The following is a 27,733-nucleotide window of genomic DNA, read 5'->3' on the forward strand; positions in this document are numbered from 1 at the left end:
CCTGGCGGCCGGGTGGAAAAGCACCAGTAACTGCTCAAGTGAGTACGGCGGTAACAGTGTTGCGGTGTCTTCCCGGCCCCTATCCGCCAGCCAGCGGGCTATCCACTGGAGTTGGGCCGCCAAGTAAAAGTGTTCAAAGCAGGGTACAGCCAATCCTCCCTGGTCTGTAGGGAGATAAAGTTTCTTAAGCGACATCCTATGACGGCCATTCCCCCAGATGAAGTCTCTAAAGAATTTGCGACAGTTTGGTAAAGAAAGCCGCTGGGACATATAGGGGCAGGTTAGCAAAGTAATATAAGAGTCGCGGAAGGATCACCATTTTAGATAGTGCCACCCTGCCCGTGACCGTCAGTGGCAATGTGGTCCAGAAACCTATCTGGGATTTTATAGCCGCAAATGCCTTGCCTAGATTGCCATCCAGCAGGTCCGCCGGTCGGCGGTAGATGCGAAGCCCCAGGTATCGGAAGGTGTCTCCCCTCCACTGTACTCTGGTGCCATTCAGGATATATCCGGGATCCCGTCGCCCCTCGCCAAATACAAGATTTGCTGGCATTCACCCGTAGTCCCGAAAGGGCAGCAAATTCACACAAAATTTGGTCCAACTGAGGGGGTATATCATCAACGTCTCTAACGTATACCAGCAGGTCATCCGCATAGAATGACACTTGATGGATCGCGTCCCCCAATGGGATGCCAGCCCCCATCCTCTCACGCATGGCCACCACCAGAGGTTCCATCGCCAGAGCGAACAGGAGCGGCGATAGTGGGCAACCCTATCGGGTTTCCCTACCAATCGGTATGGCGTCCAAGGTATACGGGCCTAGTCGTACCCACACCGTAGGATCCGTGTAAAGAAGACCCACCAGCTGCAGGAACCCCAAGCCAAGATCGTACCATAGCAGCAGGACCGACAGGTATCGCCATTCCAGGCAATCAAATGCCTTTTCCAGGTCTAATATTAGACAGCCCGCCCTAAGCCATGTCTGCGTGCTATCTGCCGCCACCCTGAAAAATCTCCACAGATTCAAGGACTTACTACGTTTCGGCACAAATCCATTCTGATCTTTATGGACTAGGTGCGAGACCACCGGCGCCAGGCGCTCCGCCAACACCTTTGCAAGGACCTTATAGTCAGTATTAAGAAGCGCTAAGGGGCGGTACGATCCCAAATCCATGGGGTCCCGATCCGGCTTGGGGAGAGACACCAAATAAGCCTCTCGCATCGAGGGAGGTAGTCTGCCCGCCTCAACCGCCGTCATATATACCTTATGGAGGTGCGGCACCAAGTGTTCCCGGTAGGCCTTGTAAAACTCCGTGTGCAGCCCATCCGGACCCGGAGCCTTCCCGGATGCCATGGAGGATATAGCTTCCCCTATCTCCTCCAACATGAGAGGGCAGTTTAGGGCCTCTAAGTGTTCGGCCGTAGCCGTTGGCAGTTGCGCTTGTCCAAGAAACCACTCCAGGTCATCTCCCGAGCAGCGACCTCGCGCGCGATACAACTGGGTGTAATGGTCTACCAGAACCCTGTGAATTTCCCCCTGGGTGCACATCAGCTCTCCCCCTGGCGTGCGCATCGCTGCGATCGGGGCACGAGCGGCCTCCTGCCGCAAAAGCCAGGCCAGCAGCCGTCCCGCTCTGTCCACCGAGGCGTGTGTGCGTGCTGTATGCGCCGCATAATTCAGACACCTCAGGCGCTCCAACAGTGCCGCATGAGCCGCACGCAGGTCTGCCAATTGTTGCGCCTGCTCACCTGGGCCCTCACCCTCCCGCTCATACTGCAACAGCTGGGACTCCAGTCTAGTAAGCGACCTCGCCAACTGCCTCCGCATGTTCCATGCGGCTCCCAAGCAGTGACCGCGGAGCACTACTTTAAGCGCGTCCCACTCCACCCCCGCGTCGTTCGCTGTGCCCTCATTGAGCTCGTAATAAGAGAGGAGAGCGGTCTCCACTGAGGAGCGAAATTCCGGGTCTTCCAGCGCTGTGGGCTGCAGACGCCACGCAGGGATGGGAGGGCGATCCACTTCCCAGTTAAGTTGGAGCCACAGCGGATTGTGGTCTGAGTGCGTGTGCCCCAAGTATTCCGTCCGTGCCACCAGCGGCAACAGCGCCTGAGATCCTACTATCCTATCCAGTCGCACATGTAGGTCGTGCAGTGTGGAGAGCCAATCAGCCAGCGCACGCGCCGTAGAGGCAACGGATGTCGCGCGGAGCAGAGGAAATGACCTATCTAGCTGTACGTCGAGTACCGCATTAAAATCCCCTCCCAACAACCAGGGAAGCCCAGGGTATGGGGTGAGCGACAGTGAGAGCCAGGCGAGGAAGGATATTTGGTCGACGTTTGGAGCGTAGATCGAGGCCAGCAGTATAGGCAGGCCATTAAGTGTGCCCCGTACTAATGTGTATCTGCCTGCAGCGTCCACAGACACCTCCCCACAGACGAACGGGACTCCCGCCCTAACCCACACGAGCGTGCCCCTGGCGTGTGCCGAGTACACTGTACCATATATCTGACCTCTCCAGCGCCTGCGCAGTTTCTCTAATTCGGGCTGTGTCATGTGCGTCTCTTGTAATAAAGCAATACCGACCGCATGTCGCTGGAGGTAGGCAAAGACAGAGGAGTATCGTCGCGTGGGAGTGTGCATGCCCCGTATGTTCCACGTCATAATATTAACGCGTGTCATGACTAAACAGTATCGGTCCGGAGGGAAGCGGGCCCGGGGTTTGCAGCAGCCAGCCGACATTGCAGTAAATTAAGGGAGTAGTGGTCTGAGGCAACATTAACAACATAAAAACAAAAACTGCTTAACGATTGGGGCGAACCTCACAAGTGTGTCCGTCCAAACTTGCGTAACCGTACGCAGGTGAAAACTAGGTTAGGGTGTGACCTGGGGGAATATGTGTGCAGATGGCAGCTCCCTGGCTCTGTCCCCGTGTGCCCCTTAAGTGCGGCGTGCCGCTAATAAACGTCATCCAATGTTGGGTGGTGCGGTCAGCGAGGCCCAGTCAAAACTCCCAGGAACCAGCCCCAGCAATTACTCTCCCTCTATGGGCCTTAACGCGGGACAGGTAGCTATAGACACATCAACTTACTCTCCCCAATCGGTGGGTCTACCCGGTCAGTCCCATGTTCCAGACTTCCTCCCCTTCCCATGTAATTAAATCAGCCAGTTACAAGATACTTGCGCGAATGCCATTTGCTAGGCCACCTCTCAGTCCAGGATACCGTCCGCAGTCTGTGGGGTGACCACTGGCCCACGATAGCCCTCGGAGTGTGTCGTCGATGGCGACGTAGATCTGCTCCTCAGCACCTCAGGTCGCTCATCCGTGTCTGATGGGTCTACATGACTTGGGCTCGTGAGCGTCGTGACCGCCTGTAGTACATCTTGGCGCTCCAGTCTCATTTTCTCCGGCGTAGGAGCCGCATCTCCCGCGTGGGTCGTCTCCGCTTCCTGCGCCATTCTCTCTTGTGTGGGCAGGCACCGTCTCCTGAATCCGCTGGCATCGGCCCTATCCATAATCCCTTCTCCTCCAGCCAATTCCAGACCTCCGCCGGGGAGTCGAAGTAGTGTGTTTTCCCTTTGTCAACCACTCGCATCCTGGCTGGGAATAACAAGGAGTACGGCAATGCCAGTTCCCGGAGCCGACACTTCACTTCCATATAGTTGGTTTCTGCGGCGCTGCACCAACGCCGTATAGTCCGGGAAAAGCATAACTTGGTTGCCACCCACTGAGAGACCAGTCGCGTTGCGGGCTTCTCGGTGGATGGCGTCTCTGTCTCTATAGTTCAGCAGTTTGAACAAGAAGGGACGCGGCCGGGCTCCCGGCGGCGGTTTTTGAGTAGGCACTCGGTGAGCTCTTTCCACCGCGAATTGGGCCGACAGTTTCCCCGATGGCATAAACGTACGAAGCCAGTTTTCCACGAATTGCTCCGGGTCTCGCCCCTCCTCTCCCTCCGGAAGGCCCACAGCGCGAACATTGTTGCGACAGGATCGCCCTTCTGCGCCTCCGCCCGGTCTTCAAGAGCATGGATACGATCCAACATGTCCTGCAGGGCAGCAGCGTGACTGCGAGTGACCGGTTGCAGTTCCTTGAGCGTCTTCCCCCTGGGTGGCGACCGTGTCCGCCAGCTTCCGGTGGTCCGCATGAAGGAGTGTAAAGTCAGACGTGACTTTATCTATGCGGTTCTCCAAGGACGTCCTAGTATGCTCCAGAGTTGTCCCTATTTTCTCCACCGCGGCCAGCACGGAGTCCATTTTGGCCGCAAGTGACGCAGACGATGGTCCCTCCTCCATCTCTGCTCGGTGGCGGGGGCGGTCTGAGGCCGATACTTGCAGCGGGCCCTGCTGTTGCCTGGCGCGCATGCGGCCCATCACCAGTTGCTGCGCCGTGGGCATCCGTCACCAGTTTCCCGTAAGCCAGATGCAGCCGCGGTGTCACCCCGTCGGTTTCCCCAGAACAATGTCAATCGATCAGTAGGCGAGGTCCGCTCGATCAGCGTCCCCTGCTGAAGGTCCAGAGGTTCCACTCCCCAGGAAGACTCCACACTCGACAGGTCGCAATCCGGGTCCGTCAGTAGGGTCCACCCCCGCCACTAGAGGTAGGCCTGCTGTCACTTGTACCTTCCACCACTGCTCTCAGCAGCGACAGTGCCCGACAGGCATAGACAGCTCCGCTCCCTGGGACCACAAAGCGACCTCCAGCACCCGCCAGATGCCAAATGGGACAGCACACCTTAGCCCGCAGCGTCGGTCACGTCCCAATGCAGCAGACAATAGTCGGATGGAGGCCTCTCAGCTTAGTGCTGCAGTTCACCCCTCGGGTATCTCCTCAAGTGCAGATTCGCCGTTCACGCCCTCCACCACACAAGTCGGTCTCCCAGCGTCTTTCGGGAGCGCAGACAGCCCTCTCCGCCGCAGCCACGCCAAGGTCCTCGGCAACAGCCGCCGCCACTCCGCACCTCTCTCCTTCGCTGTCCGACAGACTCAGGCACTATGCTCGAAGGCTCACCACCATATGCACCTCACGGCATCAGTCGCTTATGCGCTCCCCGCACAGTCTGGCTCTCACCGTGCCCATTAGCCGATAAACGCGGGCATCCCCGAAGGTCTCGGCTGCCGTCTCCCGTAACAGCGGGGACCATCCAAATCTCTCCACGTTGCAGTCACTCCGTGCGTAGCATGCCCACTACTTCGTCTTCCGTGTGCCTCATGCGGTGACTTGTAATTAGCGACCCCAGGGAGGAGGCCCAAAATGGCCACCGCCGCCCGGCTCCCGCGCCTCTCAACCATCACTGAGGGCGATCCGATGCCTCCGGCGCTCAGCGCGCCCCGTCCGCCCCCGCCGGCGATCGCTCGCCACCATGCGTCGCACTGTATCGTGTTGCTCAGGTGCGGCGCTCACCAAGTATGCGCTCCCGTCCTCGTGGGGTCTCCTCACCGGCAGCCTCTCTTGTAGCTCCACTCCTCACTCCCGGCGCCGCGGCTCCAGCCCACTCGCGCTCCAGGGCTCACCTCCGGGGTCCTGTTCAGTAGCCACACGCCTCGTCCACCAGCGATGTCCGGCACCTGCCCATGCCAGTCCGGCCGTCCTCAGCCCCGCAGGCCAGGCATTGCCATCGCTCCGCAGCCCGCCCGCTTCACATGCAGAGCTCCAGAAGCTCACCGGCACTCCCGCTGAACTACACCTCCATTCCGCTCTCTTTTAGCTCGAAGGCGGCACCGCAGGATCCCCCTTCACAGGATAATTCGGGGATTTGCGGCGGAGCTCTACAAACTTGCGACCGCCATTGTGGCCAGTTAGCCACGCCCCCATGTGCCAATCTATCTTATTCATTATTAAATACGAGGTTTAGGTCTCCCTCCCCCCTGCCCCCCTCCACTAGGACCAGGCGAATCCGAGTTCCCAGAACTTCTGTCACCGCTTTCCGAAGAAAAGGCTCTTGCCCCTCATTAGGAGCGTAAAGAGTAGCCACTGTGATTGAGCTTACCTGTAGTGAATAAGCTAGCAACCTACCCTTTATTTCAGCTTCTCTGTGTCCCACCTTTCCCCAAAAATGGCGACAGACCAGGATGGCCGCTCCTGCTGTTTTATTTGGGAGGGATGAGAAATACTGATAGGAGAAGGCTTTAGAGGGGAGTCTGTGCTCTTCTCTGAAGCGGAGGTGCGTTTGAGGTAGTAAACAGATGTGTGAGCCAGAGTGCACCAGGTATGAGAGGATAGAACGTCTTTTCAAAGAGTGGTTGAGGCCCTTAACATTAAGGGTAAGTACCACTACCTGGCTCGTCATTGGGCAGTGTTATATGGACCTCTGGATAGATTACCCCAGGGGTCTAGACAAGGTGAGTAGGCAGGAAAGCATGGAGGATCTATGCTGAAGGGCGACGGCATCAAGTGGTCGTTCAAGTAATCTCTGGGTTCAACAAAAAAAAAACAGTGTGTTGCCCAACCAATTGGCATAACGGAACAATAACACCAAACAAACGTGACTTACGTCAATGCCCATGTCCCAAGAAACCATGGGGTGTTTATGGTCACCCTCCCTACCCGCCCTAGCCCGTAGAAGGAGGTAGCATGAGAATAGAGAGGTGAGGTCAAGAGAGGAGTGGGAAGAGGAAGGAGGAGTAAGGCAGGAACCAGTGAGAGGGAGCTGGTCCATGTAGATTCAAGGCGTTCCTGGTCTGGGGGAGTCTCCTACTAGTTATTCTAAGACAGCCTGCTTCTCCTTGGCCATGGTTTCTGGGTCCGGACGGAGTTTGGTTGGAGTCGATCTGGTGCCCTTCTTCTCTTGGTTTCTTCGTCTGTCCTGATCCTGTTCGTCTACCTTGTATAGACTTTTGTTTCAGGTCCAGGATGTGACGTGCTTCCTCCAGCGACCGAGTTTGATATAACTTTCCATTGTGATGGAACACCAGGCGAAACGGGTGGCCCCATGAGTACTGTATCCCTGCAGCCCGGAGATGGGAGGTGATTGGGCGAAAGGCCTTGCGCTTTGGGGGGGTTGTAGCTGCGAGGTCCTGATAAAGGACTGAGTGGGGTCCTTGGGATTGTACTGGGTGTCTGTCTCTTGCCCTCAACAAAATGCACTCCTTCTGAGGGAAGTTGTGTACACACGTTAGGAGGTTGGGTGGCAGGGTTGTGGGTGGGCGCCTGGTGCCCACTTTGTGTGTTCGGTCTAATTTGATGTCCAGTTCCGGGGGGCTTCTAATATCGATCTAAAGATTTCTCTCACAAAGGAGGAGATATCTGATCCTTCTGCCCAGGATGGGACACCCCATATCTGGATGTTATTCCGGCGTGATCTGCTCTCCAAATCTTCGGTATGGGCTTGAAGGTCCAGGTGTTGATCTCTAAGGCACAGAATTTCTTGTAGGAGTTGCTCTATTTCCTCCTCTCCACTTGCCTTGTGGTCCTCCAGGGTAGAGACTCTACCTCCTACCTCATCTATGTCTCGACAGCGGTCTTTCAGTTCAGTTACGAGCTCTTTCTTGAAGGATCAGAGATCCTCGAGCAGGGAGGTATATAGTGACTCCAGGTATGAGCGATTGATCGGTTCATCTAGGGCTCCGACAACAGGCTTCCCACCCAGGGGCTCCGTAGATGCTGCATCTCCCACTGGGCCTCCCAGAGTTTTTAGGAGCACGTCCTTGAGGTTGCAGCCATTTTTGCCCCTTCGGGTTGCCATGTTTGAGGTTGGGCGTAGGGCCCTGAGTTGATCAGGTTGAAAGACGTTGGGGTGCAGCGGGCCCTTTTCTGGAAGACCCGGTGGTCCCCGATATGTATGAATTGGCTGCTCGTAGGTGGGTCTAGGCTTAGATCCCAGCGGTGGGGTGAGGTTCACGCCCAGGTAGCGCTCTCTTCGATTCAGGGGATCATGCTGGCCAGTTGAGGACTCCCTTTCTCACTCGCAGCTTTGGCTTGAACGGGTTGGGAGCTGTGGCCCCTGTCTGAGTCTTGAATTGTGCCACGCTCCCAGGCCTCGCCTCTCCCCCGGCTCGTGGGGTGAGTGCACAAGTAGCTGTTGGTCCCCTGGACCCCAGGGATCGGGGGGAAATAGCTGTGCCTCCCCCCCCCCCCCCAGGGGTCCCAGCACTCGTCCCTTGTGTGAGGTCCTGCTGCGGGGTCGCCTCTCCTCTCTGCAGCCTTTATTCACCAGGGGTCAGGTCGCTCCCTCTAGGCCCCACCAGTAATCAGGTCAAAATAACTTCAGGCTCCCCCCTTGGGTCTGGCTCTTGCCGCCAGTCTCCCACTCCCCGAGGCCTCACTGCGTCCCTGAAGAGCCTCCAGCCGGGGGACTCCCACATTGTTTTCGACCTGCTCTGCGGCTCCTCGTTGATCGGGTGCGCGCTCCGCCTCTCGACCGGCTCTAGCTGATATCAGTTTTGCAGCGTGGGTGCCGCTGATCGCCCACTAATGGCTAATACCCGGTGAGGCGCAGGTGAAGTCACTGGCCCACTATTGCTGCGAGGGCTGGAAACCGTATGCATGCCGTCTCCGGGTCTCCCAGCACGAAGGTTGCAGGTCCCGTTCTGCTTCTCGGCTCTCCACGGGGCTAGGGATTGCGCGTCTGAGCTCTCGATGGCAGTGGAATGGTTCCCCAGCCTTGCGGTGAGCGGGGTCTCACCCCCTCTGTGACATTGCTTAGGGGGGTTGGGCTCGGTGGCGGGGAGTGGAGAGACTTAGAGGCATGTGTCACCGCTCCGCCATCTTGGTCACATACCTAAAAGTGACAGTTTTTAAAGATGATTTGAGAAATATTCCTGCCCCCGCACTGATGACAATGCGGTTAATGAACTGAGGCATGTCAGCGGTCATGTGTATCCTATATGTGACTAGATTTGATAATAGTGGGACCTTTGAGGAAAATGTTGGGCAATGTCCTGGGAAGCTACAGACAGCTAAGTCAGAGTTACAAGCGTACTCAAATGTGCAGCCTTTTACGTATTAACAATCTGTGGTTGTGTACTTGTCAAACTAAAGTACGTTTGTACTTACCAACTTTTTTTTATTTTCCCTTGTGGAATTAGTTTTTCTTGTGGCGAAATCCTCTCAACATACACGCCATCCAGCTTCTTTCAAAGCATGGAAACTGAATTAAACCTGTTATTTAGGCATAAATCCCCTACCATTTTCGGGATTGGAATTTACCTGCAGATGTTAGATGCATAACCTCAAAGTTATGAGTTTGTGGGTGTGAACCGATATTTGCAGCTGGAATTACCTAGAGCAGACACAAACCCTGCCCTTAATAAAGAATTCAGCCACACAAAATTTCTGCCACACTGGCAAACATATCTGCTCTGGTGAATCCCATTCTGGTGTGCACATTCACACCATTCCTCAGACTCTGGAATGAAAACTTGAAATCTTAAATTAAGGTATTTGTACAGCTATATGACATTTAGATACCGAAATTCACTTGTGAATCAAGTTTGTTGTAAATGGTGCGAGCGAGAAAAATGCTTCGAGGAAAGCGATCATTGCTGAATTCTTTGTAGAAGTAAAATGTACAGAATATCCTGATTCTTGTTACTATCACTCTTTAAGATGTAAAGGAGTAGTATGGCAATGTAACATACCCACAACCACACTTAATCCACCTAGCGCAGTTTTGACTTAAGCAAGATATATTGTCTCCTGTTTCAGTCAGCTATACGACCAACTTGGAGCTTCAAAAAATCACCAACTGGTGATTGGTTCCAAGGAGCGGTGCTGGAGGAAGGTGAAATGTGGCGGGCACCGTTAGGAGTGGCACATTATTTCTAAGGTCCGTTGCTTTGTGAAATAGTCTGGATCTCTAATAATAATAATAATAATAATAATAATAATAATAATAATAATGCGATTTGTAAAGCGCGACAGCTACCCCAAACAGGGGTGTCCCGGCGCTAACAGTAGAGAGAGCTAGAAAGCTTGAAAAGGTGAAAGAAGGTGACTAGCTTCCTAGGAACCGGACTTAGGCAGAGCAAATTGCCAAGTTTTCAGGCCTTTCCGGAAGCAGGGTTCTGAAATTGCTTTACGTAGATCATTGGGCAAGTTGTTCCAGAGGGAGGTTGTATTGACCGAGAAGGATCTACCCCCTCGTCGTGCTTTTCTAAACCGAGATGGGTGAAGTAGATTGAGTGAGCTGGAACGTAGCGACCGCACTTGCCTGTATGGACATAATCTATTCTTCAGGTAGCAAGGGCAGTTTCCATGCAAGGCTCTGTAAGCCAGAGTCAGGGCCTTAAAGATAATTCTTTTGCCCACCGGTAGCCAGTGTAGCCTGCGAAGGTGCGGAGAGACATGGTGTCGGAAAGGAATTCGCCGCACCAGTCTCGCAGCCGCATTCTGGACCAGTTGCAGGCGCTGGATGGCATAATTGGGGAGGCCCAGGTAGAGGCCATTAGCATAGTCCAGTCGGGCTGTGACTGTGGCATGGACAACAGTTTTCCTACAATCTTCTGGGAGCAGGTGCAAAATTTTCCGTAAGTTTTTTAAGTATCTGAAACAGGTAGCAGAAACCTGCTGGATTTGGGCCAGAAGAGAGAGATCCGAATCCCATCTAACGCCCAAATTACGAATGAAGTTGGCAGGGGAAGGCGGTGAGCCCATCTCCTCCGGCCACCATAAGTCTGCGTCAGGGATGGGGTGTGAGCCGAAGAACATGACTTCGGTCTTTCCTGCGTTTAGCTTTAGTTTGTTGGAGTTCATCCAAGTAGCTATATCGCGCAGGCAGCTCTTGAAATTTTCGAAAGCCTCAGCGGACTGCTCATTAGAGGAGAAAAACAACTGGGTGTCGTCTGCGTAAGATATTACCTTCACACCCCAGTTGTTAATCAAGGAGAAGAGCGGGGCCAGATATAGATTAAAAAGTAGTGGGCTTAGAGCTGAGCCCTGTGGGACACCGCACCATAACGGAAGAGGGGTCGACTCAAAAGGCCTGAGGGAGACTTTCTGTGTACGACCGCTCAGAAAAGAGGAGATCCAGGCCAGCGCCTCTCCATCAAAACCTGCACCCTGTAACCTCTTGACCATAATGGAGTGGTCCACCGTATCAAAGGCCGCTGACAAATCCAGGAGCACCAGTAAGGAGGATGCCCCTGAATCCAGTGACCATCTTATTGATTCGGCTACTTCAAGGAGTGCTGTCTCCGTGCTGAAGCCTGCCCTGAAGCCGGACTGTGTATCGTGAAGAACTCCGCTATGCTCGATAAAAGTGGACATTTGCCGCTGAACTAGTTTTTCGAGCATTTTGCCCGGAGCAGGGAGAAGGGAGATGGGTCTTAAATTGCCAAGATCATCCGGGTCCCCATTGGGTTTCTTTTTTAAGGGAAGAAGTGTGGCGTGTTTCCAAAGGTTAGGAAAAATGCCTGAGGAAAGCGAGGAGTTCCATAACTGGAGAAGCGTTTCCGCGAGAGGGGCCGAGATGCTTTTCCATAAAGAAGGCGGGCAAGGGTCATCAGGAGCTCCGGAATGGCAGTTCTGAATGGTTACTAGAGCTTCCTCATGAGTTATAGGGGAAAAATGACTGAAGATGGGAGTCAAGTGTTTAAGGTGGGGGAAGTCGGATTTTACTGTTGGTGTCTGTGGGACAAAAGAGTCGTAAACCTTTAAAATTTTGTTATCAAAGTGATGGGCAATAGAGTTACAGAGGATAGGAGAGGGAGATAATTTGGACTCTAGTGCCGTGGGGTTAAGAAAAGACTTCACCACCTTAAACAACTCGGTGCCGGAATGGTCAGCATTCAGAATCCGGGTTGTGAAATAGTCTCTTTTGGCTAGTTTGATATCCTTATGAAAAGCTCTTAAGGCCGTTTTGTAGACAATCTTGGCTTGGTCATCATAACTGACTCGCCACACTCGTTCAAGCTTCCTGCATTCCCTTCTAGCTATTTTCAGGGAGGCTGAGAACCAGGGGGCCGAAGGAGATAGTCTTGCGGATTTAACAAATCTGGCAGGTGCTGCGGAGTCCACCGCCGATGCAATCCAATTATGTACAGAAATAGCGTCGATATTTGGATCTGAAAACAGGCTGGGGCGGGTGGTCTGTAAGGCGTCACATAGGTCTGTGGCATTAAGATTTTTCAGATTTCTTTTAGTAATAAAAAGGGGGTTGTCGATTTGTTTGGGGGCCGGTAAAGGAAAAGTAAGGGGGACTAAGTAATGATCGGACCAGATTAGAGGAAGGGGAGGCGCAATGGCAACCTCAGCAAGGGTGGTAAAAACGAGGTCCAGAGTGTGACCAGCTGAGTGTGTGGGAGCAGCTACCAGTTGAAATAGATTGGCACCCTCTAAGGAGGCTATCAACTGGTTGGCTTGTGAGCAGCTAGCATCATCCACGTGCAGGTTAAAATCTCCTAACACCATAAAATTGGTGTATTTAACGGAAAGTTGGACAATAAGGCTGCATACATTCTGTAGAGTCGTCGCTGAGCAATCTGGGGGTCTGTAAATAAGGGTACCAGCCAGTGAAAAAGAGGGATTAAAATGAATGCAGAAGAACAGGCCTTCAATGCCGTCCCCGAACGAAGGAGAGGCGGACACCATGTTCCAAGTGTCTCTCAAGATTATGGCCACACCGCCCCCCCTCTTGCCTCCCTCACGATCGACATGGCACAATTTGAAGCCAGGAGGAATGGCAAGAGCGATGGACGTTGTTGAGTCCGGAGTAAGCCAGGTCTCAGTAAGAAACAAGGCGTCCCAGGACCCATCGCTTAGAAGGGACCAGATATCCGTGGCGTGTTTGACTAAAGATCTGCAGTTTAATAGGCAGGCTTTAAAATCAGGCTGGGCTTGCTTCCGTTTCCGCTTCCGTTATCTCTTACTGCTGAGATAATGTTTTTGGAGGCATGGTGCAACGGGCAAATACATTCAATGCAGCATCCCTTGTTAAAATAAGACTGCCAGTCATCCTCGATGGACTCTCACTATTTCAGGTTGCTGCCCATACTACCAGTGACCTATTTTAGCTTTCGTAAAGGTGCATGCTTTTGAATTTGCCATAGGACATAAAGACGCCCTTATTAGGCCCCAGAAGGCCCTCCTGCCTGCTTCTCCTGGCGGCTTTCACATTACATATACCAGCCTAAAATCCTGGCAGTTCGAAAGTGTTACACCTGCCATCCTATGACATGGTTTTGCATTCAGCTGTTCAAACGATGTCTTTTTTTATGTCATAGACATATTGTGGTGTATAAAATATTTTTGGCTATGTGTACATATTATTATAAACTGCAATAACCACTTAGTGAATCTGCCGCAATAACCCTTTGAAGGATGCTTGTCTCAATCTGATGAGATTCTTGTTTATTACAGGTAGAGGCAGTTAGTACATCTGTACAAGATTCCAGTGTCTTGGTGCAAAGGAGCACCCTGGACCTTATACTTTTCTGCTTCCCCTTCCATATGAGCCAGGTGAGAATTGATTGCAAGCGGCTTTACAAATTACCACGCCTCTAAGCTTTTTCTGTTGCCTATAACACATTTGTGTTGGCAGAAAGGGCCATATGTATGTTCTTTAATTGTACGATATGTTTTTTTTTATACTTTAAAGATTTTTTCTCAAGTTGAAATTCTGCACTACTACTTGAATAGACTATATATTTTTCAGCTTGAAATGAGTCGGGATAAATACATGCCACTAAATGTAACATTATATTTTTAGAAACATTTTTATATTTCTCTACTTTACGTTTTCTAAAATAATATAAATAAAGTCAGTACCAGCTCATTCTGCTGATACTGCTCCTTTTAAATTCACAGAACATGAAAGGATATACAGTATTTGTTGTGACCATTTAAATGTGATATTGTTTATAAATCGAAATAATGAAAATATTATAAATGTTAGGATTAGAGTTTGTGTCACTTCAATTGCATACATCATATTATTGTCATTTTAACCTGGAAATACATTTTTCACTGAATTTTTTTAAAAGTGAAACTTAGCCCCCGGTTTCAGAATCTCAAGTAAGGTTCTGAAATCTAGCATTCCCTTTATCTGCCTACTCCTCCATGGTGGTTCACTGACATGGTATTTTCTCTTATTTAGGCAACTCGTCCGGATATGATCAGAATCTTATCGGCAGCCCTCCACGTTGTTTTGCGCAGAGACATGTCTTTGAACCGAAGACTGTATGCCTGGCTTCTGGGTAAGCTTCCAACTAATTTCAACAATGAAAATTAATTAATTGTTCTCACACAGCATAAATCAAAGTATATGTTAGGTCAACCGTGCTGGTCTGCACAGGATGGAAGCAATCATAGAAAGACAAGATTGGTAGGTGGCAAACTAGCACAATATATGTCCAAACTTTCCTCTCTGCTGCCATTCAGTGCTTTGAAACTGTGCGACCCTAAGACGTGGTATATACACAACAAGCACTTGTGAAGACAACAGGCATCATTTTGATGTGCTAACGATCATCATTAGCACATTAGAACAAGAAACACTAGAGAGAAACAGCAGGAGAGGTACGAGAGTGCCATGGCTTCAATGTTGTCCATCATGCAGTTCAATGCAAGCTTGGAGTGCAAGTAAATTGATATATATGAACATCCAATAGGAATAGTTGAGAGATGAATAGTCCACTAGGCCAAGCCAAAACATAATTGAAAATTCTCATTCCGAAATGGCAGCGGAAGCTGAACGTTGAAGGGGATGAGTTTATGGCTTTGCTTAAGCTCGGTTACACTGTTGTAAGAGTAGCGAGCCTCCAAGCACAACATTATAAATCGCTTTTTTCGCTCTATTACCTCCCAGCTAGGATAGCTCAGTGGGGTGGGACTGATGGTATTCTTTGTCTTCGCTACCAAGGTGATGAGGCAGATATAGTTCATATGTTTGCCTCCTGCCCTGGAACCTCTTAAGAGAGAGCTATAGAAGAATTTAAGGGCCAAACCCTGAGGATCCAAATACAACTTGCCGAGCTGATGGTTTTAGGTGTGGCTCGAAATGGTACGCTGGTAGCTCACCGGGAATTTATATTTCTTGCCATGGCTGTGGTTAGAATCTGTGTATCATCTGCATGGGTGGACCCTAACCCCCCATTTCAACAATAGCTTACACGACTCTTAGCTATGTATAATTTGGAAAAGGGTTTGTATGAGAAGAAAGAGTGGAAGGCTAGGAAACTAGAGAAACTTATTTGGGCACCTGTAATAGATTGGAAAACCAGAATGAACGCACTTCAGGTATAACTCAGTGATTTGAACTTATTGGAGTAATTTTCTTTTCTGCTTATGTCTTGATTTTGTGTAACCTTTTTTGTCAGCGTTGTTATATTCTGTAACCTAGCCATAATGGTACTGTACTGCACCTCTGTCTGCTTTTTGGGTTTGTTTTTTCTTTTTCCCTTCTTAAGAATGTTTTGTTTTTTATGGATGCTTCTGTATGAATGTAATTAACCAATGGTAAAATAAAAATATGAATTTAAAAAAAAAAAAAATGAAAAATCTCATTCCAACGCCTGAAAAAGACTGTCCAAGAAAGCCATTGGTTGAAGTTGGGGAACCAAAGCCTACTCTTTGTATTGATAATAGATGTATTTCATAGCTGTGCCGTCAAAACTCAGACCTAAAAACTGCATCACACAAAATATTAGGTGTGAGAACTGGAATACAGCAAAGTGTTTTGGTGAGCCCCAGGCAGAAGCAGTGACATAACAGAGAGGAAGTGTAGAGATTGCACATTCAAAAGAAAACAGATGTTGGAGGAAATGTGAGATTGCTTCATCATTCTGAATGGGAACCTAATGGGAAAGAAATGCATGGAAGCAGTGCAAGACCGCCACAGACTGCAATGTGTGATGCACTGGAACATACAAACATTGCGATGAGCAGTGAAGGGGCTAGTGCAATGGAAATTGTTAAGAGGTGGTAGTGGTGCAGATCCGGGCATATAAATTCTCCCTACTTCCACGGATAGAGTAATTTCACAGATACACGCACATACACTCACCATACACTTGGGCCCATTTCACTAATATACACTCAGATTACTCTTATCAGTACCAACCATGGGAGAGGAAACCTCCTAAACACCCTGCATCTACAACGAGGTCAATGAGACCAAATTGATACTGTCTTGAGTCATGATTTAATCAACAATAATCACAATAGAGTACTCAATAATTGACAAGAAATAACCACCAACACTGTATTTAAAATTATGGTACTTTTATCTAAAATTAGTTCAAATGGAAAGGCAATCAAAATAAAATCATTATTCTCATAGTTACCTATTCTAGCTAAATGTCATAAATGGGTCAGGACAGGTCTCTTAGTAGAAGTCTCCCAAGTCGCCGTCCTCACAGCATCAATCCTCACCAACGCAAGTTTGGGAAGAAGTAGCCTCAAAAATCCAAATGCAAAGAACACGGACCCTCTCTAGTCTAATATATTTATAACAAAACTTACAAAATGATAGCAACAAAAAATGTTCTGAATTTCCGTTGAGCCGCTGAGCAGAGCGAGCAGGAAAGGATGTAGCATCGCTACATTTGGAAAATCTCCGCTCAGAAAATTCACAAAAATAAAAAGACGGAAGAAGGAAACTCGAGTTTACAAATGTTTCTTTCGAAGCCGCTCTTCCTTGATATCTCTAGCAGAGCCACCGCAGTATTGTCATTGTTCATTGTGACCTTATCCTCGTCCAAGGCACTTGGACTTACGCCCAGTACTGCTGTCCTCACGGAAAACTTTTAAACCAGGCGAAGACTGTGGTCAGGTGACTCTCGACCATGTTCAGCAAGGCCCTCTCATCAAAATTCGATCACTCGAATACAGGCTGTAAACGGCAGCCATCTTGTTTTAGGCCAAAACGAACCATCTTAATCGAAAGAAATACAAATATCGTTGCTACATCATCGCAATGATTAAACAGTGTTAATTCCCACTAATACCCTTATGTGTATGTAATTAACTAGCCATCTGCAACATATTTAAGCATTAGTACACGTTATTTCAAAAGCGTTTTGTGCTTAAAACAAACAACACTTAGCAACATTCATTTAATAAAACCTGCACATTATTATTAAGCAACATGTATGCTTTCCCACGTAATTTCTCTTGTTAATCAGGTTGGTTAATTAGAATTTTCACACAAAACAAATAATTAATAATTATGAATTAATATTTTTAATCAACACATATAGACAAAACCGGAGCTTAAAAAACCCGATAAATTTTCAACAGAAAACTCTGCTCCAGCAGTAGAATGTGAGAACTGAGAACACAAATGGGCAAGGGTGGAGATGCGAAAGTCAAAGATTCAGGGGGTAGGACGAGAGGTGAGGGATGCAGATGGGCATTGATGAGTAGTGAAGAGAAAATGGTCCAAAAGGAGAAGGTGATTCGGACCACCTGTTTACAAGATCTGTCAGAGCAAGAAGAAGAGATGATGAAAACCACAGTGCGATCTGGTTGCAACAAAAAACAAGGTAGGGAGCAGGGAGAATAGAGCAAACAAAAGAGTTTGAATATGGAAAAAAGCAAAGATGAGATGGGTAGAGAAATGTTAAGTTCAGGAAAAGTGAGCATCTAGGAAGAAGGGAGTAACAACATGAATAAAAGGGGGGTGAGAATATGATTCCCTTAGGAATGAATACAAGCAGGCAGGAGAAGGGCATGGTCAACAGGGAAGAAGATAAAAAGGAATGTAAAGACATTTGTATGGAAGCACGGGAGAGGGAAAGACAGTTGCAAGGGTAAAGTTATGAGGGAAAACATAAATCAATGTGGAGCTGCTTACCAGACAATGCAACACGATAAGACTCCCCTTTGTGAAAAATTAAGGTTTCAATGGGAAAAAGGGAGTCAAGCTGAAAGGAATGGACCATTGAGAGATCAGTAGTGAACAGTGATTCCCGTGGTCTTTTCCTCAATCACATAATGGTGGCTCATCCTTATGGGCATCAGGGCTCTGCCCTTCTTGTTTTCAGGTCCTTTTGTAGATCTGGCTTGACAGTGCAGCTTTCACTAGACCTTATGTAATCTACAAAAAAGGAGCTTTCAGAGTACTACTGAGGGAGGGGCTTGAACTCTACCCTCATGTTGGTTGCACGAAGTACAGGATTTGAATGGGCCAAAGTGGTGTGCGTCCAATGAAAAGAGTGCTTTTATTTCACTTTTTGACTTGTGGCAAAGCTTATACTTAATACGGAAGGACTGAGTTGGTAATGGTGGCAAGCCAGTGACCATGGCTATCGAAATGTTATGATATTGGCAGGAGTCTGACATATGTTTACATGAATCCCTTTAAGGGTGGAATGGTATTACTCTGTATGAAATCCTGCAGAGAAGGATTTTGGTCCAAGGAATCTCACAGATTACTGTAGTAGGAAGGGGTTCTGTTGTTGGTTACACCCTTGTGACAGATTGTGGGAATTAAGAATCTGCTCTGTGATAATTCCTTTTAAGCCCTCTTTGGACATATAGTGTTTTGCCTAGCCAACTGTAAGTTTGCATACGTTTGTAATTTTATGATTGTAGGTCTGATTTAGAGTTTGGCAAACGTGGTATTCCGTCAGCAACGTGACGGATATCACATTTGGCTTATTACAAGTGCTTTATATTCAATGTCACTTGTGATAAGGCATCCTACAAGCTCTAAATCAGGCCCCTATGTGCCAAATGGTTGTCTTATGAAAACGTTTTGCTCAATACAGTAGTTCTGAGTTGTAATGATCACAAACCAATGATAACAGCTACGGACTCAAAGGATTCACTAGGAAAAGCTATTTCAGATGCTATACTTAATTATGAAAAGTTATCTATTTTGTTTTCCTCGCTTTTATAGACTTTGGTAATATCTCCATAACTGGTCCATCTTCATTTTGTTTACTTTAAGGTTCAGGTTGCTTCATAATTTTAATGTATTATTGGCGTTTGGTGTTACTAGCGACCCACATTTTTTTTTTCATCTAATGAAATGTGTGAGTCTGGTAACATTCTGTGAATCTATCTTGAAGAAGTCACTGATTTGGCACAGACAAGTGAGGTTTTGTTGGGGGGATAACTTTCCTGCCTTTCATAAAATTCAATACCAATATCTGAACGAAGAAGTAAATGATTCCATTCATCCCAACCAATGTGCACTATTCAATCATAGCTCTTGTTCTGGTCTGAAGATAGAAATTCTTAGTTTGGTATTCTTCTCCTTATTTTGAGTGATCACTACAAGAGAGAATCGAAGAGAGAAGGCGGGAGTGAGAAAGCCTCCGGTGAAAGCACTTGAGGTTGCTCCAGGCCCTCCCTGGTGGACGACAGGTTCACATTGCGGTGGATGTCAACGGGTTGTCCACTGCACAGTTGGGGATAAAACTAGGTCTATTTGGTTTTGCCTGTGCTTGTTTATTATTCTAGGTGAGATGCCCTCTATGAAAAGGGCATGCCCAAGTGTGGATCGTATCCATGCTGTACCTCAATGATAAGGTCTAATATAGCTGAAACTGATCTGGCATTGCTTGTGGTTCTCTTTAGGGGGCCCTCATTTTAGCCGTTGATGCTGGACTTTTCCTAATGGATTTGCATATGGTTGGGTCCTCTCTGTAGGGGGGCATTGAGCAAAAAGAACAATGGACTAAATCCAACCCAGAGTAATTATCAGTTGTTGAGATTAATTCAAGCATTCAAGTCATCATTTAGAAAAAACATTTCTCAGTGATTTACAATTGTGGTCACTGCTATGATCCCTGTGGTTATAGTGTATTTACTGCTGTGGCAGAGGTATTGCCGCTGGCGTTGTTCCTGCCCTCGTGGCTGTTATGGTTGATGCTATGATGGTGTGAACAGGCAAAGGCACCTAATGGTCAGGATGCATGTAATGTTATCATATTTCTTCAACCCTGGATGAGACGTACTATGGTGTGTATGATGCCCCGGAGGGGGCCAATGTGGAGCCTGGAATGCCATGGAGCAGAGCAATATCACCATCCAGATGCAGAGTAAGAGAGCTTGAACAGCAGTTCTAAAGTCTCTGGAAGAAACAGTTTCACTTTCTTTAGAAGACAAACCTCTTACTAATCCGTCTTTTTGTTTTTTGTCTTTGTGTTCCTTGAGGGTGAGGTTGATGTCAAGAGTGAATCCAGTAACTTGGAATTCAGTGAAAGCTGGGGTTCTAAGCCATTAAGGTTCATTTTGTTCATTGAAAATAACAGGACATCTGTCTTAGTTGAGTTGAGCTTCAGATAGTTGTTGGGCGTCCAGGTCTGGATGATGTACAGGCAGTGTCTGAGGCACTGAATGTCTGAAGCCAAGGAGACTTTAAAGTAGAGCTGTGTATCATACGCTTATTGGTGAATCTTGATACTGTTGTCTGTGAGTAGATCACCGAGCGCCTCCATGTAGAGGTTGAAGTTTACAGACCACAGTATAGAAGTATAGAATCCTGGGGTACTCCACAGGAGATGGGGTTTGTTTGAAACCTGGAGGTCCCCATGTGAGCAAACTGGTGTCGCTTGGAAGGGCAGGAGGAGAACCAGTGAAGGAGAGTGCTGGTGAACCCCATTCCAGACTTTAGGGTTCAATGGTTGACTGTGTCAAAGACATCGGAGAGGTTGCGCAATATTGGAAGGCAGGGATCATCTACATCTGTTGTTAGGAGGGTATCATCTACGATACGTAAGGTTATGGCAGTCTCCATGCTGCAGCATAATTTGAAGCTAGGCTTGTGCAGGAGATGGATATCACTATTGTGGTCTTGGAATTAAACATAGAAGGCTTGTTTTCAGTGATCGTTACAAAGAGTGCTAGATGTGTAATTTCCTGAGACTTGGCAAGGTCATTTGGGTCTAGTGTAGATTTCTTTAGGCGTGGGAGGATCAGGCCTGTCTTGAGAGCTTCTGAGAAGCTGCCTTGAGTGAGGGAGGCTTTGACAATAATGAATAAGAGTGAGAGAGTGTTCCTCAAGAGAGCTTTCATGAAGAACAAGGCAAGACATCATTTTCAAAAGAAGTAGCTTTGAGTAGTGAGTATGTCAGCAAGATCTGCAAAAGACAAGGCTTTGAATGTTGAACATGGTGCTGACAGAAGGGTGTGCATAAGAGATGAAGTATGCTTCATGTTATTTATGTGCTGTTGAATCGTCTGTTTTTTTTCCACTGAACAAGAGGTTGATGGCATTGCACTTTTCTGTGGCAGTGGGATGATGCGGTGCTTGATTGCCTTGAAACGCTTTTTGCTTCTGCTGGTTGCATCATTGATAGTGTTGGTAAAGTACTTAATTCTGGCTGATGTGATGACCTGTCTGCATGTTGTGTGAAGGGCCTTTATTATCATGAGTTCATTCGGAGTTCTGTTTTTCTTCTATTTTCTTTCCTGGTTTCTTATGGATGGATGGCTAATTATCAGCAATGTCTTTAGAGAACTAGGGTGCTGAAGGCTGTGTTTTTTAATTGTGGCATGGATGTTCACATATTTGTCCCAAAAAGTGTTGACGTTGTTCAGAAGGGTTTGGCGTAGAGTGAGACATTAGAACAAGCACTAGGTTGTCTATTGAGGAAGTTGTCTACCCACATTTAATATATTCCTATCCCTGGCAGCAATGCCAACCTACTAGGAAATACTAGATGGAGTCAACACATTAGCAAGAAGCGCCTAGACCCTGGGGCAGTGTTAAGCTGAGAAGAGATACCATGAAGTCTAGTAGAGGGACTCAGACAACAAGCTAGATGATCTTTGTTTTAACTCAATTTGCATTGAATTAATAGGTTGATGCAATAGTCGACTGAGGTGGCAAATAATAGTCCCTGTAGGAAGAGGAGCTTGTTAGGTAAAGTGAAGGAGTAAGAGGTGAAAAATCAGCAGTCAATCCAAAAGGACAGTTGAGTTTGTTGACTAATGTTCAGCTTGTGACATTTGCCCATTTTCAAAATGGACAGATTTCAAACTTTGTTTGCTTGAGGCAATCGAGAAGCAACAGAGGAAACACCTATGGCTTGCATTAGTGACAGGCAGCCAGGAAAAGTGCCAAATAAAGTCTCCAGGAGAAACAGAAGAGCAGCACGTGGCATATGCTAGTTAACAACAGCTGAATAAAAGGACATAGTCAGAGGACTACCCAGATAAATCTCCTTGGGTCAACCGAAGAGCATCAGAGAAGCAGCACATGCTGGTTGCAGTCAGCCATATAAATGTTTGTTGAAGTTAACCCAACACTGACAGAGGAGTAGCTCTTGGTATGCACTGGTTGCAGGCACCCAGATAAATACCCTTTGGGTTCACCCAGGAGTGACAGTGAAGCAGTACATGGCGTGTACTGGTTACAGGCAGTCAGATAAACTCCCATTAGGAACACCAAGGAGCACTGTGTATTGACCCTTCCTGCTGCCCCTGGCATGGTCACTACACTGGACATGTGGGTGAAAGGCAATATGCTGCACATGCGTATTGTGTGGGCATACAGGCTGAGAACCTGGAGTATAATTGTCTTTCATGTATTCTGACCTGCATCAATCAAGAAGAGAAACTGTTAGAAATCGATCTGGAACTGTTCATGTAAGGCAAGAGGTAGCCTCCCAGAGCAGAGAGAGTGAGTGTCCTCAAGCACTGATGAGTCTGGAGGAGGACACTGAAACAAAGATCACTGCTGTAAATGGTGTTTGGTAACATCAGCAGATGCAACTTGTTGTATACATGATCTAAGGCAGCAGTTCTGAATCACAACTGCAACCCAGCGACTGTAACCTAAGCGGTTTCTACAATTTGAACCTCAATACAATACTCAAAATACAAAAATATAAATCAAACAAATAAATAAGTGTAAGAAATTGGAGTATTAGTTGAAGGGGGGGAGAACCCACTTCAAATAATAATCACAGTCGTCTGTGTGAACCACAAAAGTCACTAAACACATTTTGCATAACCCTTTGATAGGTTTGACACACAAGCAATTAGGCTTAACAGGCAATATCTATAGTATGTATGCAGTACTCAAACAGTAATAAAATGAAAACACAACACAAGAAAAAAATAAATCTTTTTTTAGAAAAAGTAGAGCTCTCGACAGGACTGAAGTCCCTGATAGTATAGCATAGAGCTTGCCACCAATGATTTGTCCAGATTTTAAACTGATACTCTATGTTCAACCCCCTGGAAGAAGGCAAAGGCCTGCAATAAAGTAAAAGGTAACTCAGTCACCTGAAGTATGGAAAAAAATACTGTAATTACTGCTAGGGTGCAAGTGAGACCCCAGGAATAGAACCACCAGGAAACTAACCAATAATCCAGGGTTTGGGTGAGATACAATCTCACTCACAGTCTGTAAGCACTTTTGAAAACACAGTGAAAACACTCTTTGACCCTCTCCTGAGCATTCTTAATAGTGTTGATACCTCTTTGAAGATCCTGATTGGTTAAAATTTGTCTAGTCTAACCAGTGGAACTAAAAAGGTACCGGTTCCAGAAACTTTACCATCTCTGCAAATGTATTTGCCCCTCCAGAAGCAGAATATGTCAGATTATCAGCAAGCATCCTGCCAACTAGCCAAATATAGGGCTGATAAAACTTTGGTCTGTTCATCCCAAATCGGATCAAACCGAGATCAAACCCCAGAAGAAAGTAGGGGATTACCATCAATTGCAATTGGGTCAAACACTCTAGAAAGCGGTGAACCATTTTCTAAACAATACTAGAAAAAGGGAAGAAATACTATCAGAGTTCTTCACCTTCCACTGGAAGCAACTCCATTGCTCATAGTGCACTGGCTCGCAAGAACCTCAAACTGACCAAACTGTGAGGAACTAGTTAGGAATATAAATAATGTTGAGCGAGTGTCATGGATAGGCTCACAATTTAAGGCTGATGTTGGTGATTGTGTAGTCATTAATTTAAAAATATATACTTGGCTAATTCTCCTATGGAAAGACTTTTAAGGTCTACAACTTCAAGGGGTTCCATTATGGCTGTACCCTAGTTTTTTTTAATAAACCAAACACCAGAGGTCTCACTATGTTGACTAGTGTGTAAATCAGCCATTTGTCTTTCCAACTTTTAATTGTTTCTCTCCATTGGAACAAGTAGAATGACTACACTGTTGGGGGTCTAGAACTACCCTGAATACTGGTTGTGAGACAGTATTGATAGATACTGAAGGTAGTGTAGATATGCCTATGGCCAATGCTATTGCGAATGCGCAAACTCCAACTATGTTGGAACCAGAAATGGTTGTTAATTTGACACCTCTAAACATAGCTCAGAGGTCTGTGGTTGACTGCTGGGAAAGTGATTATTCAAGTAAACAAGGCGTGTCTGCTAGAAATAATTCTATTGTTCTTGGGTGCTTGCTTTGGAACTTCGCAGGTCTATTGAACAAGGTGAGGAATGAGACTTGGCTCCACCTTGTGAAAGGTTAGAGCATTATATATCTTCAAGAAATCTGGGTTAGGGATATAGTCCATATTGATGGATGGTTATCCATTTATATCCCAGCAGGTGCGGCAGTGGGTGATCACCTTAAGGGGGGTTTACTTACCCTGTTGGCAACTACCTTCGCTGACAGGGTGGGCAAGACGCACCTTGAATCCCCGCATTTCTAAATTATCAACGTTTTATACGAACAGAATGTAACATTAGTCATTGTTAATTTTTATCATAATAATTTTAGAAAACATCTAATGGATCTCAATACGCGTTTTATTCTCCTCTGGGGGAGGATTTTAGTTGGAAATTATGCCTCCTGTCTATGCAGTCTGCATGTAGCCTGGGGGGGCGGGACAAAGGATGGTGACTGGCATTTGAGCATAACCCTTGTGGGAAATTTTTTAATTTCATACTTTGTAAATTCTCTCTCTTTTTAACAGTAGATCTCAGTAAACAAGTGGCATCGGACCTGTTGCTTATATGGGTAGAGGCCAGGGTAGCCTAATTGATTTAATTGCTCTTTCTGAATACTATAAGCCAAAATCAGTGGATTTCACCATTCTGAAAGGTGTGTTTTAGTGACCACTTTCCTTCAGCTACTTTTTTAGACCCACTTTGGTATATCTATTTGGAAATCAAAATTACATCCCATAACTTACATTAACAAGCATTTGCAATGCAACAGTCTCGCCTTTAGGATCTTAAAAGTATTTAGCCATGCAGCACATTATCCTGGGTGTTATATTAACTCTTCTCATTTAGCCTTACACAACTGCTATAACCAGATGAAAAGAGCATTTGTTCTCAGTGGGGTGCCATGGAAAGGGGTTAAGGTAACTGTTAGTCCCAAACAATAAAGTTTTACAAAAACAAATATGCATTGACAAAGCTAATGCATTGACAAAGTCAAAAGGCTGGTAGCATAAGTCGGACCAGCTAGCTTTGCAAATGCTTGTGTTGCTTTGTCAGGGACGTGGAGCAGCAGAGGAATGTGGAGGTAAAGAACAGTGTGGTATGAAACTGAAACTGATCATGAGCAATAGCTAGACTGAAAAAGAAGCGTGTTCTATACTGTAGAAAGACACGAGCCGAACTTGAAATTTGATCTGCGAAACTTGTTATGGTTTGAGATCGGGCTAACCTTCGCTGGAATGTCAAGGTTGAACAAGCACTGGCAACGACATTAGGCCTGGCTTTAACACCTCCAGAGTTTTCTGTTTGTATAGATTTAAGTCATCTATATGCATGAGCGGCTTGAACTCCAAGCCATTCGAGAAATTGCGCAGTTTAAATAATGTTCTAACCTGTAAACGCTCTTACGTTTTGCACAGTGGGGTGATGGAACCCATTCTACAAACTTCATAATTAAAACTTGCACTGGTAGCTCTGTACAGTACAGCACCCCAAGCATTCTGAAATCTAAGCAGCTTGTTATGAGTGACGCGGTAATTGCGAGCTTATACCGCTAAATATCGCACGTGGAGGTCTTTGCTGAGTGTGTTATTAAGTCACAGAATAAGTGCTGACTCAAATATGCGCGTAAATCTTCTGTGTTGGGTGACACCACAGAGGAATAATGTGCGATGAACACAGCATGCATGCTGCTCCAATTTACACCAATGCGTCAGTGGGGTAACAAAATCTTAGCCTCCACCCCATGGACTGTAATGGGGCCCTCATCAATCATCTGGCCTCGCGCTGTTTTCAAACGCCTTGCCCTTGCAAGGAAGCCAACGTGTTCTGTAGGCAGGGAGACAACACCGCGTATGAAAAAACATTTCAGATGTTGTTGATTCACAAAATTGGGGTTTCAGAAGTAAAAATGATTGGTGATATAGAGAGACTCCAGGGCACAGACATAGCATATCAAAGATAACAGTGTGCAAAAATGCCGCCGATGTGCTATTGAAAAGTCAATTCGCAGCGCACCAATGGATGTTGTTACTGGTATTTTATCTTTCATATTTCTCAATTCCATCATATTCCTAGTCTGTTTCAATCAATCAATCAACTTTACTCTGAGGCATAATATGCGGGGCAATATTGCGTCCAAGTGAATCCACCGCTCTAACCTCTCCCGCAGCCAGTCCCCGAGTTACTAAACATGTAAGGGTTTTTGGATCAGGTATTTTGGGTCACGGCTGCATCAGCGGACCGGTGGCAATGGCTGATTGTTCGGAGGTCGACTCTTTTGCCTCCGGTCTCTCAGCAGGAGCATCCTTTGACTGCAATGGCGGGGCGCAAAGGTGCTAAACAATGAGCTGCCCTCCCGGCTCCTTCTTTATCGACGATAACTGGCCAGCCTCCCCCACGGTTTGAGACAGCGACAGGGAGTCGGACCAGTGGCACGGCGCGCTAAGCGTAAACAAAGCACGTCGTGATTTACACGAGTCCTATTGCATTGAAGACACAAACAGCACCGGCTCGATTGTCCGGCTGCTTAGAAAGTGAAAGCGCGCACGGCGCGCTAAAAGTAAACAAAGCAGGTCGTGATTTACACGAGTCTTATTGCATTGAAGACACAAAAAGACAAGTACAGGAGTGGGGGGGGCGGGAGCAAGAAGTCACAGACTGAGGGAGGGGGCGGGGAGGGGGCTGGGGGGAGACAGGGAAGAAAATAGTGTTAGGAGTAAAGGGACCAGTAGCCGTGGAAGGATACAAATGAAGACTGAAGAGGGACTAACAAACCTCAAATCAATCGGAAGGCAGCATTTAAGACAAAAGCCAATGGACAGAGTGGGTGGAGCTTCCACAAAGCCTCCACACTACAGTGTATACTGCATGCCTCGCAAAGCGATGGCTGCACATTCATGCTGCATCGCTAGGCGAGACCTAAAAATAAGGGTCTCTTGCAAAAATGGGCTTTGGTGGACCCGGACCTTGTATTGCAGCAGATACTGACCTCTAACATGGCACACAATTTGAAATGCCTAGAAAGTGGAATAAATCCATCAACCATGCTGGCAGCTTTTGCTGAAATAATTGAGACAATTAATGCAGCATTACAAGGGTATAGTAAACCGAGATTTCAGAGACCTTATAAATTGTTTAACAGCGATTGTTCACTATCTCAAAGTTGTCTCATTATGTCTTTGGAACAAAAACCCAGGGATAACTCAGCTGTGAAACACTCTCGATATGCATATAAAGAGGGAAATCTGATAGAGACATCTACCCGCAGATTCTTTACCTTTGAACTCCCAGGCATCTGGCTGGATCCGGAAGACTTTTCTCAGCATTACTCCTGTGCGCCAGTAAGTGGAGTCGGTCGACTTCGCATGGTGTAGTCGTGTTTGTCGTCCGTGTCGTCAATATAACCGCCACTCCGGCACCCTGATATCAGTTCTTTTCTTTCCGCGCCGTCAGTGCTGATCCGTTGAAGAGAGCTACCCCCTG

General features: G+C 47.2%; 1 protein-coding gene across 3 annotated transcripts in view; it reads left to right on the forward strand.

Annotated features, from left to right (window-relative positions):
• Positions 1-27,733, forward strand: part of DOP1A (DOP1 leucine zipper like protein A) — a 1,047,530-nt gene that overhangs the window by 184,249 nt on the left and 835,548 nt on the right. For all 3 annotated transcript variants that reach the window (XR_014963003.1, XM_085611023.1, XM_085611022.1), the window contains exons 6-7: positions 13,294-13,392; positions 14,030-14,129. Coding sequence is in view for 2 of the 3 variants with exons in the window: in XM_085611023.1 (XP_085467149.1) it covers positions 13,294-13,392; positions 14,030-14,129 (199 nt within the window). In the remaining variant the exon portion in view is untranslated. The remainder of the gene's footprint in view (positions 1-13,293; positions 13,393-14,029; positions 14,130-27,733) is intronic.

This window comes from Triturus cristatus, chromosome 6 (assembly GCF_964204655.1).
Source record: "Triturus cristatus chromosome 6, aTriCri1.1, whole genome shotgun sequence".
Classification (NCBI taxonomy): domain Eukaryota; kingdom Metazoa; phylum Chordata; class Amphibia; order Caudata; family Salamandridae; genus Triturus; species Triturus cristatus.